Below are 15542 nucleotides of genomic sequence, written 5' to 3' on the forward strand. Positions count from 1 at the left end.
TACCTGTTTGGCCGACCAATAGCAGATGGGGAAAGCATGTTTGGAAACAGCTATTGATAAATGATCGTTTTCATTGATAATGACAAATTTCTTCTAATCTTAGTTCATTTCAGAACTGCATATTGCATTATTAAAATCAAAAGCTGTATCTTTGTTTAATGGGCCTGAGCTAACAATGAACAGTGGTTTTTTTGTTTATTAAGTAACGTTAACAAAGATTAATAAATACTGTAACAAGAAAATTTCTCATTAATATAGCATACGCAAGTCTGTAAAATGTCTGTTAAAGATCGCTTGATCTGGAAAGCGTTTGCTGTGTACAAACATACATGTTTTTATGTCAGTTTTACATACATTATAAATCGTAAACATCTTAATGACATATAATAAATGTCTATTTGACGTCTGATAGGAATCGTCCTATTGCAGTGGAGCAATAGCAAAAATACGTCTTGCAGACGTCAAATAGACGTCTCCATGATGTAGGCTATGTGTGCTATCAGGGAATAGTCAATGTTTGTTAATGCATTAAATAACATTAACTGACGGAAACTTATAAAAGTGTTAAATCTAATAAATATGAAATTCATCACACAATGTCACACAAAGTCTGAAAGCGCAAACATGTGGTAAATTAAAATAAAATACTGTATTCATCAAGTTAGTTGGATAATTCATTAAAAAGTTTAAAATAAATGAAGCCAAATAAAACGTGTTATTTTGTATTAATTGCACTTTTATGATGCCCAAAAACTATGAATGTGCCTAATGAAAAAATAAGCTTGAATTATAACCACAAAAAAAAAAAATGCATTTATTTGTTATTATTATATTTTTGTTGTTGTTGTTAGCTGAGTCAGTACCAGTCATGCCCAAAAATGCAGACTAGATTTTAAGATACACGCTCAGCCAATGAGCGCATCTCAACTGACCCCCACGCGTGAGATTTGCTGTGAAGTTGGAGTGGGGTGGAGGTTTGACGGCCTCCTCCTTCATGACTCCTCCTCCAGCGCTCCGCTCGGTTTCGCCGTGATTTCATACCGAAGTCATACTTCACATTCCAGCTTTACTGTCAAATCCGGAGAAATATTTCTTCAAAAACATCAGCGTTGTTTGCATTGTACATGCGCTCATGAGATAAAGCCTGAAATCCCGTTCTGACCGCTGAAGAGCAGAGGTTTGCGTTTAAGGTAAGTGCACAACTCTTATTGCGCTCCTTTGTTTCTTGCAGTCATTGCGCTCGCGCTGCAGTTTTTACATCATTCTCATTTTTGTCATTTTTTCGGAGCTGCTTCAGTGATGTTGCATCGCACACACACACACACACACCTGGAATTACAGATGTAAGCTTATTACTGATATTTCAATGTACCATGTAATATGAGCACTGTATGAGTATGAAAGTTTGTAGTACTAATTCAGTGGAGCAAATAATTTATTCGCATTTAATTATGGTTGCATTGCTTGTTTCCAAATATTGTCTAACGGAGAACAAATAAGGTTTGGTATACTTTTATTTTCGTTTTTTTAACTAAACTAACTAGTAAGTGTGCATCCTCTGGTCAATACATTAATTTAATAATTTAGAAATTTAGTTTGTTGTTATATGTTTTAATATACATAATTGATATATAGAATATACCCAGATCTTTGTAAATAAATGAAAATTGTTGTATTTCTAAATGACTTGGTCAAAGCTGTCCAAAACAATATATAATTTTCTTTTATTTAGTTATTAAAAACAGGCCAGCTGTATAACATGTAATCATCAAAGCATTTAAATGAATCTAGAATAAACTTCAAGAAGTTTAAACCATGCTCTAAAAAGTTGAAAGTGTGTAAATGTGTGTCAAGCAAAGTGGTTAAGAATTCATGAAATATTAGCAACGTCTTTGTGTTTTATGTAGGTTAATTAGCTTTAAACCTGTAAGAATAACTCATAAAACCCAGCCTATTCATGACTAAATTAGACTGCTTAGTGTTTTTCTCTGTCTTGAATTATAATGCCCGGCATTGTGCATAAAATGATCAGTATGATTCAGTTGCAGCTGTTAGAGGGAGTTTAATAATCCCATTCATCAGAAATAGTCTTTTAAGTCATTTAAGATCTCGTGCATCTTGGTTCAGTCATCACAAGTGTCAGATCAACGCACCCCTGAGTTTCGCCGTGCAGAGATTGAACAGGTTTTTCAGGTTGTGTAAGGTTATGGTGAGCAATCAGAGGAGAATTTCTTGTAACAAATGTGACAGACTGTAACAGTGATGCCAAGACAAAATAACTCCAGAAGTTTCCTTTAGAACACCTCTTCACTCACATAAATGCTCCCCAATAGGCTTTATCCCAACAGAATATTCAGTGATCAGCCACTAAATTCCTTCAGATGCTTTCAGGTACATCCAATTAGATTCGTTATTATTGTTATAAGAATACCACCTTCATCACTTCCTGCCATCTGAATATCTGTTAAGCAAGAACACTAAACAGTTCCACATTAGAGTATTGTATGATTTTTACCATTCATTCGGGCAATAATATTACAAAATGTTTAGAACTTGAAATATTTTTCGATTTACACTGTATTTTTATTTCTTTGTGAATGGAAGAGAATATTCTTAACACTGGTTGTGAAGCTTCAAGAGGGCCTGCAAAACATGACAAGTGTGTTTGGTGAGCTCACTGCTTTAAATAGCATCGCAGTGTGTTCTTTGTGCTTCAGACCAGCACACTGTGTGAGGAACAGTAACTTACTGATCAACACGAGTAGTTCCTTAGGGCTATAGATTAGCCCCGTTTTTTTGCGTCTCAGAACCTGGTGTGTGGAGGTCAGGTGTATTGCGTCTGTAAATCCAGACTTCGAAGTTGTCACTCGTTGTATAATTTCCTGTTGATCATCTGGTGTTGGTCATTTTAGTTTGGACTTAGATGTGTGACGGATTCTTTCCACATGCGGTGTAGACCTGCATTGTTTTCTTAGCCATATGGAAGAATTCAAGTTCAGTTTTCTAGCTAACGGTCTATTTGGAGGGCATTTTTGGAGGTGCCTACAGGCGGATATAAAGATTGATGCTTTGATCATCTAGACAGCATTTAAAAAGGCAACTTTACTCAAAAATTAAAATTGTATAATCTTTTCTAATGTCAAGTCATTCCAAACCCATAATATTTTCATTCATCGTCAAAACATGAGAGGATATATTATTAATATGTTTTTTCAACATTTTAGTCCATCCATTAAAGGGGTCATATGATGTTGCTAAAAATAACATTATTTTGTGTATTGGTGTAATGCAATGTGTTTACGCAGTTCGAGGTACAAAAAACACATTATTTTCCACATACGCCTTTCTGAATTGCATCGATTTTTACAAAGCTCATCGTTCTGAGAAGCGAGGTGTGCTCTGACTGGCCAGCTATCCAGTGCGTTGTGATTGGCCGAATACCTCAAGCGTGTGACGGAAATGTTATGCCCCTCACCATATAGTGATGTCGTGTCTACACAAAGATATAAAATAATAGATATATAATAAGATATAAAAAAATATCTTCATTTGTGTTCTGAAGATGAAGGAAGGTCTTATGGGTTTGGAACGGCATGAGGGTGAGTAATTAATGAAAATGTTCATTTTGGGGTGAACTAACCCTTTAAAGTAGGATAATTAATTATGCTACCTGACAAGACAGCTTGATTGAGCCAAACTCTAACTCTAAAGGAGCATCTCATGTATTTTTCATACATAAGGCAATCTCAGAAAGCATTGTGACAAAATATTTAAAATGGCTGACATACAATTTCTGATAAATGTTGATTATAACCATTTAGAATTCATTCCGTACTGAAAAGTTTTGATTAAAAATGATTTAGTGTAATTCATCATTAATTATTGTACTCATTTGTACTACATATTTTTATGTTTATTAGAGTATCAGCAAGTTAGCTTAGCGATGCTAGCAAAGAACGCTGTTAAAATCAGATGAGTTCTTGTGGTTTGTGGAGTTTGTGTTTTTATGAAATGTTCCAAATCAGTGATTTATGAGATCTGTGAGTGGTGATTACACTGTTTTCATTGGCTTTCGAAGACTGTTGCCAGGTGAATTGATATGCTGTGGAATGGCTACATATGTTACGAGGGCCACATGTTGGCAACCACAAGCATGTTGGTCAGGATTTAGGGTGTATGAACATCTGGAGAGGAAATTGAGTGATGGACAGTGAGCATCTGGGAGTCTGAGAGAAAGCCCCATTGGAGATCATTATAAATATGTAAACATGCACTGCAAGACTAAGCCTGTTGATGGTTTTGGGGCGGCTACATACTAGGGATTACGTCAGAGAGTACTACTGACAAGCAAGAATCTGTGAAATTGATGCTCTGTCATGCATTCAAAAGTTGAGAGTAAATTGTAACTTTTAATATCCCATACTTTAGGCTTCCGTTGGCTGATAATAATTGGTAAGAGAAAGGTTCAGTTTAAATTTTAGAAATTACATTCACTGTAGTCTCTTTGCTCTTTACACACCATTCCAAATGGATTCTGTCAGAGCTTTCTCTAGTGTTGTGGCACCTTTATTTATAAAGATACCTGGTAGTTATTTCCTTAACATATTGAGCCTTGGTGCTCATGTGGGAAATAGGAGTTCAAATCCAGCTTGCAACTTCCCTAATTCCCTCTCTGTTGCTAGCCTGTATAATTTATTTTCTCATCACTATCCATATTAGAATTGCAACAAAGTTTAAGAGTAAACAGCTCATTTACATTTTTCAGTAAATTGTTGTTGTTTTTGTGATTTCAACACATATTTTTCACGATTTCAACATCGACTTAATTTTTTTATTCTAGTTGATAACTTTTACATATGATATGATGACATCAGTTACAGTTTTATTTATTCTGAACTGAGTAACTTCATGATATGTGTGTATTTTACTTTTCATTTTATAATACAGCAAAAGTACAGCGCTACTAGGCTAAGGTACAATTTAATTAGTGCCGTTGTTGGATAACTAGTCAGGTTTATGTCAAGATCAAAAGAAAACAATTTATTTTTTTTTATGTCGACATCACGAAAAAACAAGAAAGAAAATAATACTTGGCTTTCATAAGTAAGAGAAAAAAATGCTGTAAATTTAAATGATGCTCCTTAAAGAAAGGGGGTTGGGATTCTCATAAACTGCAGTAGCAGGTTGTACAGGTTTGACATGGGTTGGGTCCACAGAAGGAAGAGAGAGAGATACACTTCAATCTTGCCTCTTTTTAACATGTCTTTGTCTCTTTTGTGTGTCCAATGCAGAGTCTTCCACCTAATATAAAGAGCTTTTTGCATGGCTGCCAGCGATCTAGACGTGTCAGTAGCTGTCCCCCTCACTCTGTTATCCTGGATGATTTGATAAATATATTTGAATGTTGTGCAGATTAGACACACATGTGTTCCTGAAAGTTTTTAGGAATGTTTAAAGGGATTTCTTCAAAGCATCTATATTTTGGTTTAGACATTTTTGAAGATCATACTCTAAAACAACCAAAGCACTTCTCCATGTAGGGCAGTGTTAGCAAGATCTTGTCAAGTTGCCTGGTGAAATAAAACACACTTAAACTGACGTCGATACAGCATTTAGATTCATATATTCTCTTAACAGCCCATTAAACCATCAGAGGGTTCAGCGTAACTTGCCCATGCCTTAAAATGCCGTCCTTATCTGTAATCCGATCTAGGGCAGCAGCTGCTCGTCTACTTGTTGCCCTGTTGTTCTTTGTGAAAGGGTGTGTGTGTGTGTCGGTGTGGAGTGTGCAAGAGGAAGGTTGTTGATGAGCAAAGGCCTTTTCCCTGTTGACAAGCATTGCAGCTGTTTTTCCAAGTCTCTGAAGAGAACTGCCTCCTGTCTGTGCTGATAGCCTCTGTCAGATAAACTCAGACTGAATTTGTGAATCAATGGTTATTTATCCACCTAGCATCACAAGATGCAGTATTAGCTCAGAATGCAGCAGAATGTCTTTGTCAAGTGTTGCTCTGATTTGTCCTAATACTACATTTCTGGCTCAACTCAACTGAAAATATAAATTAATAAGTAAACAAATGCAATTAATTACATTGCCCTTGTAATTCTTAAGAAAGGGTCATATCTTTTTTTATATAATTGAAATTCAATAATAATTTAATTACTTTAAGCATAGTGTAAAAGCAGTAATTATTACCATGATGTATAAATATTTTATGATACACTATTGTTTGGAGGACGGTCATTGATGCCCTATGTCTCGCTATAGAGGCGAAGAGGACTAAGAGACATTATTGTTTAAATGTTTGGGGTTTGTATGCATGTATGTAAGTCATGTATGCATTTATTTGATCAAAAATACAGAAAAACAACAATATTGAAAAATATTATTACAAATTTAAAATAACCATTTTCTATGTGAATATGTTTTAAAATGTAATTTATTGCTGTGATCAAAGCTGAATTTTCAGCATCATTACTCCAGTCTTCAGTGTCACATAGTGTTACTTTCTTCAGTTATTTTCAATTTAGTCTTAGTCTTAGTCCCGTGCGAAATGTCTTTGTTAGTTTTTATCATATTTAGTCAACCTGATCCCTTTTTTGTCAAGTTTTAGTCGACTAAAAGTTTCAGCATTTTAGTCTAGTTTTAGTCAAAGAAAACCTGAAGTATTTAGTCTAGTTTTAGTCAAAGAAAACCTGAAGTATTTAGTCTAGTTTTAGTCAAAGAAAACCTGAAGTATTTAGTCTAGTTTTAGTCAAAGAAAACCTGAAGTATTTAGTCTAGTTTTAGTCAAAGAAAACCTGAAGTATTTAGTCTAGTTTTAGTCAAAGAAAACCTGAAGTATTTAGTCTAGTTTTAGTCCATGAAAACTTGACATTTTAGCAATAAGATTATTATTAATTAACTGTACAGCAGTATTAATTTTGGCTGCCAATTTTAATTTAGTCTTACTCAAATGTACGTTTTAGTTAACATATATAGTCAGCCTTGTCCTGTTTTTGCTTCGTCAAATTTAAGTCAATTAAATGTATGAGCATTTTAGTAAGGTTTTAGTCAAATCTTAGTCATATTTTCGTCATGCTGTATAATGGTTAAACTGATAAAAAGTATTTTTGGTCAAATTTATTGTTGTCATTTGAGAAATGTACTTTTGCATTTCAGGTATTGCACTTTCACCAGTAAGCACAAATTAATAGAATGTGGACTCATTGTGTATATTTATCCTCATCTAGAGTACTTATTTATTATAGGTTTTTTATTTTATAAATTCATACCAAAGACGTATGCAGTCTCTCTGTCTACACTATGAAAACTGCTAAAACAAATGAAAACTATTATAATTCCAAATGGCAATAGCCTATTTCTCTATTAAAACAAGAGCGGTTGAGTAAGTGCATTTATTCAGCAAGCACAATCGCAAACAATATAGTCGAGATCTCACGACAGAACGACTTTCATTTAGATCGCTAAACTCCAGCTTGTTTGTCTGTGTTTTCAGATCATCGTCTGAGCGTGTGCGCGTGGTTGCCAGATTGCTTAAAGTAAGCAAAACACCGGGCAGAAAATGTATCCTTGTAACAGCGAAGCTCTGATTCGGGGATTTGAACGGATATTTGAAGCAGTCCGCAATAACATTTTGTCTTCTTTTTTTTTTGACGAAAATTAAGAGGTTTTCGTTAAAGTTTTTTATTTAATTTTTTAATACATTTTAGTCTCGTCTTATTTCGTCAACGAAATTGCATGTTGATATTGTCATAGTTATCGTCTATTGACCTTATTTTCGTCTCATCTTCGTCTCGTCTTAGTCATGGGAAAAAAGCTTGTCAACGAACATTTTTCGTCACAGTCTTCGTTATCGAAATGAACACTATATTACACGCTCCAATTTTGGTCAGAATCCACTAGAGGGTTGCAGAAAAAATAGTGTCATGTCTATTTTTGTGCGAATTTTGTCACATTCATTAACGCGCTTTATGAGAACGGTTTGGTCTATCGGAAATCTCTTGATAACTTTTTGCCAGCATTGTCTTTGGTGAAAATAAGACAAACCATGTGATAAATTTTGCTTCCAGACCTTACACTTCAAAAGATATATGCAGGAATATGAGTGCAGAGTTGGCCTATTGGTGGCGCTAGAGAGTTTGAGATAGCGACTCCAAATTTGCTATGGTTAATATTGGCACTGTCGTCTATCTGTGTGCCACATTTCATTACTTTCCCACAAGCGGCTCTATGGGATGCTGTAGACTTAATAATGGGAAAAAAGCTTGTCAACGAACATTTTTCGTGATCGTCTTTGTTAACGAAATTAACACTAGTGTCACATTATCCTTCAGAAATCATTCTAACATGCTGAATTGCTACTTGATAAACATTTATTATTATTATTATTAATGTTGAAAACAATTGTACTGCTTAATATTTTTGTGGAAACTGGGATATATTAATTTCAAGATTCTCGATGAATAGAAAGTTTGAAAGAAGAGCATTTTTATTAAATAAATCTTTTGTAAAATTATAAAAGTCTTTACTGTCACTTTTGATCAAATACATGCATCTTTGGTGAAAAAAATATATATTTAAAAAACAATCTTACTTAATCCAAACTTTTGAACATTAGTGTATCTACAATGTAAAATAATTTAATAAAATTATATTTTTAGCATTACAATAATTCGAATAACTATAGTAATCGATTGTCATGAAGATTATATTAGTGTTATTTTTTCAGTTGATTTTGGGGTGAATATATGAAGCCGGCGTTCATTAGAGGTTTCTTGAGATTAATTCAGCGAAAACAAGAAGTCCTTACAAATTCAGTCAAATAAATCCGCCTCAAAGTGTTTATAATAGCACAATGTGGGGTTAAAGGCTTAGACAAGATGCTTCTTTAATGAACACTGGTTATCCATCAAGAGTGTTGGATGCTTTTGGTTTGTCACTTGATTCTGTAACCCGATGTCTCTTCAGAGGCCAAGCGCTGCTGGTGTCGCGGGTGACCTTTTCATGATGTCTGCTCACAGATAAGGCAACATACTTGAAACCAAGGTCAATATTTACTCATCAGCACTACACACAAAAGTATGTGAGAATATGGTCAACAATTCACATGCTTTAAGAAAGAAACGGCCGAACAACCATAATATGTGTGATTTCAAGTTCAGTTGCCTATGTGAAAGTTTCAAGTCTATAAAGTTGTTTGCTGGTGCATTCATTTGTTTATGTGCTTTTTGGCCCTCAATACTAGTATGTGATCCAGGTCTTGGTGTTTATTTCCAGATAGCATTGGCTAGGAGTAGTGCTGTGTTATGAACCCAGTACACCTAAAACAGCAGTATTGTCCTTGGGGAGAGCTCTGTGTGTTTCCTGAGCCTTAGTGGATGCCTAAATTGGTCAGGCAACCCACACTCCCACTCCCACCCCCTATGATTTCCATGTTCTTCAGGCCTTTTTTGGACTGGGGTGCTCGTAAGGGAGAGGGAAGGAGAGAAGAGGATGGGAGGGGAAGGACGGAGGTGCGGGTGACACAACGGATCTCCTGAGAGAGAAAGAGAGAAAGTGAGAGAGACGGACAGAGAGTGTGTTAGCGACACTGTGGCTTTCTTAATAAGGGCATGTCTGGAATGTCAGCCCTTCTCTCTCTGTAGGTCCATACCAGTGGTCCTCTAGTACCTCCTTATGATAACCGCTTTAGCTCCGCTCGTGCTGTCTCTGAAGTCCAGTGTTTTGGTTTTGGTGTTTTTTCTTGCATATTTGCCATATTATGGATATTAGAGTCACTAGTTGGGATGAATACTTAAATTCCTCAACTAAAAATTCTGTAAATAATTTAGACTCGGTTTTAGACATGTTTTAATGGATTTGGGCTAGAAAAATATAACAGGGAAATTTGTACTATTTATTAACCCCAAATGTAGTTAAATATAGCTTAGCAGTGATACATTTTTGAAAAACGTTCATGTTTTGAGGAAAGCTGCAGTATCATTGAATGCCGAGGACAGAGCGTTCACCAAATCCATGGCCACAAAAATGCTTTGTGGGCAGTTCTTAATAGTTTACTCTGTTTTTCAGATTCATTTTGCATATGGCCTCAGTGACTTGTTTAAAGAATGGTAATTTTCATAAGATGAATGCCTGTATGTTTTTTTTAGAGAAATTAACTCTAATTAGGAGCAAATTATATATACGCTACCATTCAAAAGATTTTTATAAAAGTAATTAATACCTTTATTCAGGAAAGACACAATAAATTGTTCAAAAGTGACAGTAAAGACATTACTGTTATATATTTACGTTTATTATAAATGTTGTTCTTTTAAACATCCTGGAACACTTAAAGCCTTTATATAATGCTTTATTAACGTAGTTTTACTGCATTATGTTCTTTAATGCATCTTATAATGCATTGTATGATTTTATGGATAATAGTAACCACAGTTGTAATACATTATAATGCTTATCTATTCATTGTTACACCTTTAGAAAGTATAATGCATTAAAACACATGAAAAACAAACTTTCAAATATTAGAATACATTTGAACTTCAGTTACAAATATGTATGTAAAGATATAATACATTACAATATACATTATCAACAGTGTTGAGGGTAACACGTTACAAGTAGCTTAAAGGGATAGTTCACACAAAAATGAAAATTTGATGTCTGCTTACCCCCTGTAATGTGTCTGTTTCTGTTGCGTTTTCCTTCTGCCCATATTTGGTTCTTCCTGTTTTAGTTCCTGTCCTAGATTTTGTTAATCAGTTAATAATTGTAAATTACTAAATGTAAATGTAGTAATGGTCATATGTGAGTTGATGCCTAATAAAGTCTCCTTTTGTTATTCTTCGTCGTGCGCTCCCTTTTCTACAACCACCCACCGTAACACCCCCGGGGCATCCAAGATGTAGGCGACTTTGTTTCTTCAGTAGAACACAAACGGAGATTTTTAACTCAAAACGTTGCAGTCTGTCAGTCATATAATGGCAGTCAATGGGACTCACGGATTTGAGAGTCAAAAAACATACACAGACAAAACCAAATTAAACTCTGCGACTCGTGATGATACATTGAGGTCTTAAGGCACGAAACAATCGGTCTGTGCAAGAAACTGAACAGTATTTCTATATTTTCTTACCTCTGATCCATCGCAATGTCCAACTGTCCTGAGCGCGTTCACAACAGCCGGTGCGTGACTCGTCAATATGCTCCATGCCGGCATAGTAGACACATGTGCGGACGCATGGCACGCGCTGGCTGTTGTGAATGTGTGCCCTGGGGGTAAGCAGATAAACATTTTTCATTTTTGGGTGAACTATCCCTTTAAGTTATGTAATCGGATTACTTTCAAGTAACTAGCAAAGTATCGCATTACTTTTAAATTTACAACAGAGTTACTTTTTCAAGTTGCTTGATTGAGACCTATCTTGTTTGTTGAGTAATGCAACAGTAATGCAAAAATAATAAGGTATTACTTTACATAAAATGTAACAAAGTAGCACAATTAGTTACTTTTTCGGAAGTAACAATATTGTAATGCATTCGTTTTAAAAGTAACTTTCCCCAACAATGAATAACAATGCCTTAATAATGCATTATACATAAAAGCTTCAAGTAAATTGATACCAATTTATGTATTCATCATGATTTTCAAGATGCTTGAAATAAAATTGATCAAGGTTTCCACAGACAATATTAAGCAGCACAACTGTTTTATCATCTTACCAGCCCCAGACTTTTGAGAGATGATAATGAAAGTTTATATAGCGTATTGAAATATTAATTGTGGGGTTAGAGTGACAGATCCAGATCCAAGACCATGAATTGAAGACAAGCTGTTCAATTTGATTTTGTTAGAAGTAGAAAATTTAAAAAAACATATAAGAAAACAAATACAGCAATGATTTATTAAGTTGTGAATTTTCATAAAGATCATGCCAGTTGGTTAGTTTTGCCCTTTTTATTGAGACATAATGACTTGTGTGAGTGATACCGCTAAGATTACAGATGTTTTACTAATGTGTCAGAACAAGTTTGAGTCATTTAGAAATTCCTCTTGCTTTAAAATGTTTTTTCACATTTTCTAGTAAGCCAATCCATGTAGTAAATATAGCTGCTTATTGCTATATATTGTTGTGCTATAATTTAAACAATGACATTAGGACATTTTTTTCAATTATCTGAGTATTTCAGTTTTGTAAATACTGATTAATAAATATTGTTCAACCCCTATTAGTGCTTGCATTGATTGATTTGTGAACAGCCGTCTTCTATTGTCTGCTTTTACCATGACATTGGCCAGTCTTGCTCAGCTTGTCTTGTTGACACCAAGGAAATTTATCAGTGCCTTCACTATCTTGATTTTCAATACCACTGCTATTAATACCCTCCAGCTCACGAAAGCTGTAAAGCACAGCCTTGAAAATCTGATATCTCGTCACCTGAACTTCACTTGACATCAGGAGTCTGAAAAATCTGGCGCCTTGCTCGGCAGCTCAGTGTGTCCTCCGCTCCGACAGCCATTTTCTCTTTCCTTTCCAATTCTCCTCTTTCCGCCGTCGCATAATGGGATAAACTGATTGACAGGGCTTATGCAAATGATTATATGATCCCACAAGATTCTTTATTTAAAGTAGGGTTGGGAGAAGCTCCAGCTCCAAAGAGAGATTCATGGTCACACCATCTGGAATGATAGTTACTGTCAACCCTCCTATTGGTCTTGAGCCATCTCAATTAACCAATTATTGTAATTCAGCCTGGAAGCTGATGCTCCTCTAAAGTCGGCTGAGACCTTATGTCTTTCCAAACCTGTATCCCTTCTTCCACAGAACACAAAGTTAGATATTTGGAAGAATCTTCATGTAGTTTTTTTAACGGTTTATGATTATGGCGATTCATGTGCTATATTGTTTCAAATCTTCAGAATTTTGTATGAGTAGTATTTATTCACTGAAAATCTGTTCATTCAAGGGCCATATTATAACAGAGTTAGTGAGCTGATCTGTGATTCATGAAGCAATCAGTTCAATTCCTGCATGAATTTTTCAGTTCAGTCAGATTTGTGACTCAAGCGAACTGATTCATTAAACAGAAAATAAATCAAAAATAGGGGGAGCATTTGGTTCTGTGTGTAAGTTTTTGATTGGATTAAGGCAGATCTGAATAAAATCTTGCAGCCAGTTGTAAGAAAGGGTTGGGGTTTAAGTGCATCTTGTTTAGTGGGCTTTGCACACCCCAACTCTATAATTGGTGGAATTTTCTGCACAGGATCATGGGTAATGTAGTTTTACACCAGAAATTCTGCTATTAAACATGATTATTTTAAAAGTAAATTGAATTAATGCAAACAATTGGGTTTAAGAAATGTCTACACCATTGATTAACAACCTCGAAGCTCACAACCAGGTCTGTCTGTACAGGTTTATCAGTTATAGTTAAAAATCAATTTCCCTTTGGAGAAAATGAATGGAAGTTGTTCTTCCGGAACATGATAGTTGCATGTAGTAGTCTGTAATTTTGCCAGAAAATCGACTTTTTGATGAAAAATTACTAGGTCAAAAAAACAAAACAACAAATTCAATAAATAGATGAATCTTTCACAGTATAACATACATTTAAAAATAGATACTATGAATTTCCTTTCTATGCCAAAAAAAAACTATGTAAAGATTCTTCAAAAAAAAATTTATTTTGTGTTTCACAGAGAAACAACACCACATTGATTTGACACAATTGATTGATTATTATTATTTTTTATTAAAAAGAAATACAAATTTTGGATGAACGATTACTTTAATTGTAACCTCCTGTTGTTCTCTCTCCTAGTCCTGGGTGTGAGGGCTCACTTAGGGGCCCAGGTGGAGCCGCCACCATTGCAGCCAACGAGTGGAGCACCAGCGAGAGCCCGGAGGAGGGGCAGGAGGATGGAGTGGATGGGATGGACAAGGCCGGAATGGACGGCGATGCAGAGGGCATCTGGAGCCCTGACATCGAACAGAGTTTCCAGGAGGCTCTGGCCATTTATCCCCCCTGTGGCCGCAGAAAGATCATCCTTTCAGATGAAGGCAAGATGTATGGTAAGTCCTTAAAAAGCTGAATTTGAGCTGAGTGTCAATTGAGATTTACTTGGTGCTCAGATCATACTTTGCCATCATGAGGGAGATTTCTTCAAGATTCTTACTTGAAGATTTTCCAAATATCTCTATAAAAATGAAAAAAAAAAAAAAACACAGCTTAGCTATTTGTTGCAGTAGTGCTGGTGCTGGAAAAAAAAAATGTAGTGAAACACGGTAAGGACAAACAGGGCCAAGTCAAGCTGTGGGAGTTTTGTTGAAGTGAATCAGAGAGTGAACTTATGACACTTCCCACCTCCAGATTTTCCCATTCCCACATGGGATCCACTGACAGGAATGCTGCGTCTCCCTTTTGAGTCAGCATTCACAATAAAGCATGAGTCAGCCTCCTGCCTTATATCTCGCGTGACAGTTTTATCTTTATCATAGCCAAGACTGGGTGCATGATTGAGACATGACTCATGAGTTATTAAAAATACTTGATACTTTAAAGGAGTGGATTCATGTTTGTTTGGGTGTCATAGTTTATAAATTCCTACATATTTACAGAGATATGTCTGGCAAACACATATTTTCTAAAAGGAGGTCAGTTTATAATTCACAGGCCAACCAGAGTTATAGAAACCAAACTTTGTGCCTTTTTTTTTTTAAATAAATATTAAACTGAAAGGAAATGTAGCATTTAAGTCCTAATAATATTAAATGTGAATTTTTGTCCCAAATATTTACTTTTATTTACAGCAAAAACAGTAATAATTTGAAATATTTTTACAATTTAAATAATGGTTTTCTATGTAAATATATATATATATTAAAATGTAATTTATTTCTGTGATGTAAAGCTTAATTTCCAGCATCATTACTCCAGTTTTCAGTGTTACATGATCCTTTAGAAATCATTCTCATATGCTGATTTGCTGCTCAAGAAATATTTCTGATATTATCAATATTGAAAACGTTTTTCAGAAATGTTTGATGAATAGAAAGTAAAAAAAACCCTGTAGATATTTTTTAACAATGCAAAAGTATTTACTACCACTTTTAATCAATTTAATGCATCCTTTCTGAAGAAAAGTAGGCCTATTATTATTTTACTACCATTGCACCGTTCCAGGAGAGGAACAACATATTCATTGACATTTTAGCAGTAAGCATGTGAATTACTAGATTTTGGGCATGTAAACAACAAACAACAATAAATGTGACCACACTTTAAGGTCATTTTTTGGCACATTTGTGATGTTATTATAAATCACTAGCATGAATATTCAATAATTACTATGGACTACGCCAGGAGTAGACTATGTAACATAAATTAATTTGACTTTATGACCTACCCCTAATTCTTTTGTTAACCGATTGAAGTAAGCATCAGGATTTAATATATGATTGCCCACACAAATGAGTTCATTTGGCTTAAGGGTATTTTGACCTTTAACCCTCTCTGTATAAAAGGCTTATGGAGACTGGCC

The 15542-nt window shown here is 35.0% G+C and overlaps 1 protein-coding gene across 4 annotated transcripts in view; it reads left to right on the top strand.

Moving 5' to 3' along the window:
* The first annotated feature begins 1018 nt into the window (after positions 1 to 1018).
* LOC306860041 (transcriptional enhancer factor TEF-5-like) overlaps positions 1019 to 15542 on the top strand; it is a 37688-nt gene continuing 23164 nt past the window's right edge. For 2 of the 4 annotated variants that reach the window (XM_079401569.1, XM_079401572.1), the window contains exons 1-2: positions 1021 to 1190; positions 13823 to 14073. In XM_079401569.1, coding sequence (XP_079257695.1) covers positions 13935 to 14073 — 139 coding nt within the window. In that variant the 5' untranslated portion in view covers positions 1021 to 1190; positions 13823 to 13934. Of the gene's footprint in view, positions 1191 to 1321; positions 1501 to 13822; positions 14074 to 15542 lie in introns of those variants that run through there. The other 2 variants (XM_079401570.1, XM_079401571.1) reach the window with 2 other exon arrangements.

This window comes from Barbus barbus, assembly GCF_936440315.1.
Source record: "Barbus barbus genome assembly, chromosome: 40".
In the NCBI taxonomy this organism is placed as follows: Eukaryota; Metazoa; Chordata; class Actinopteri; order Cypriniformes; family Cyprinidae; genus Barbus; species Barbus barbus.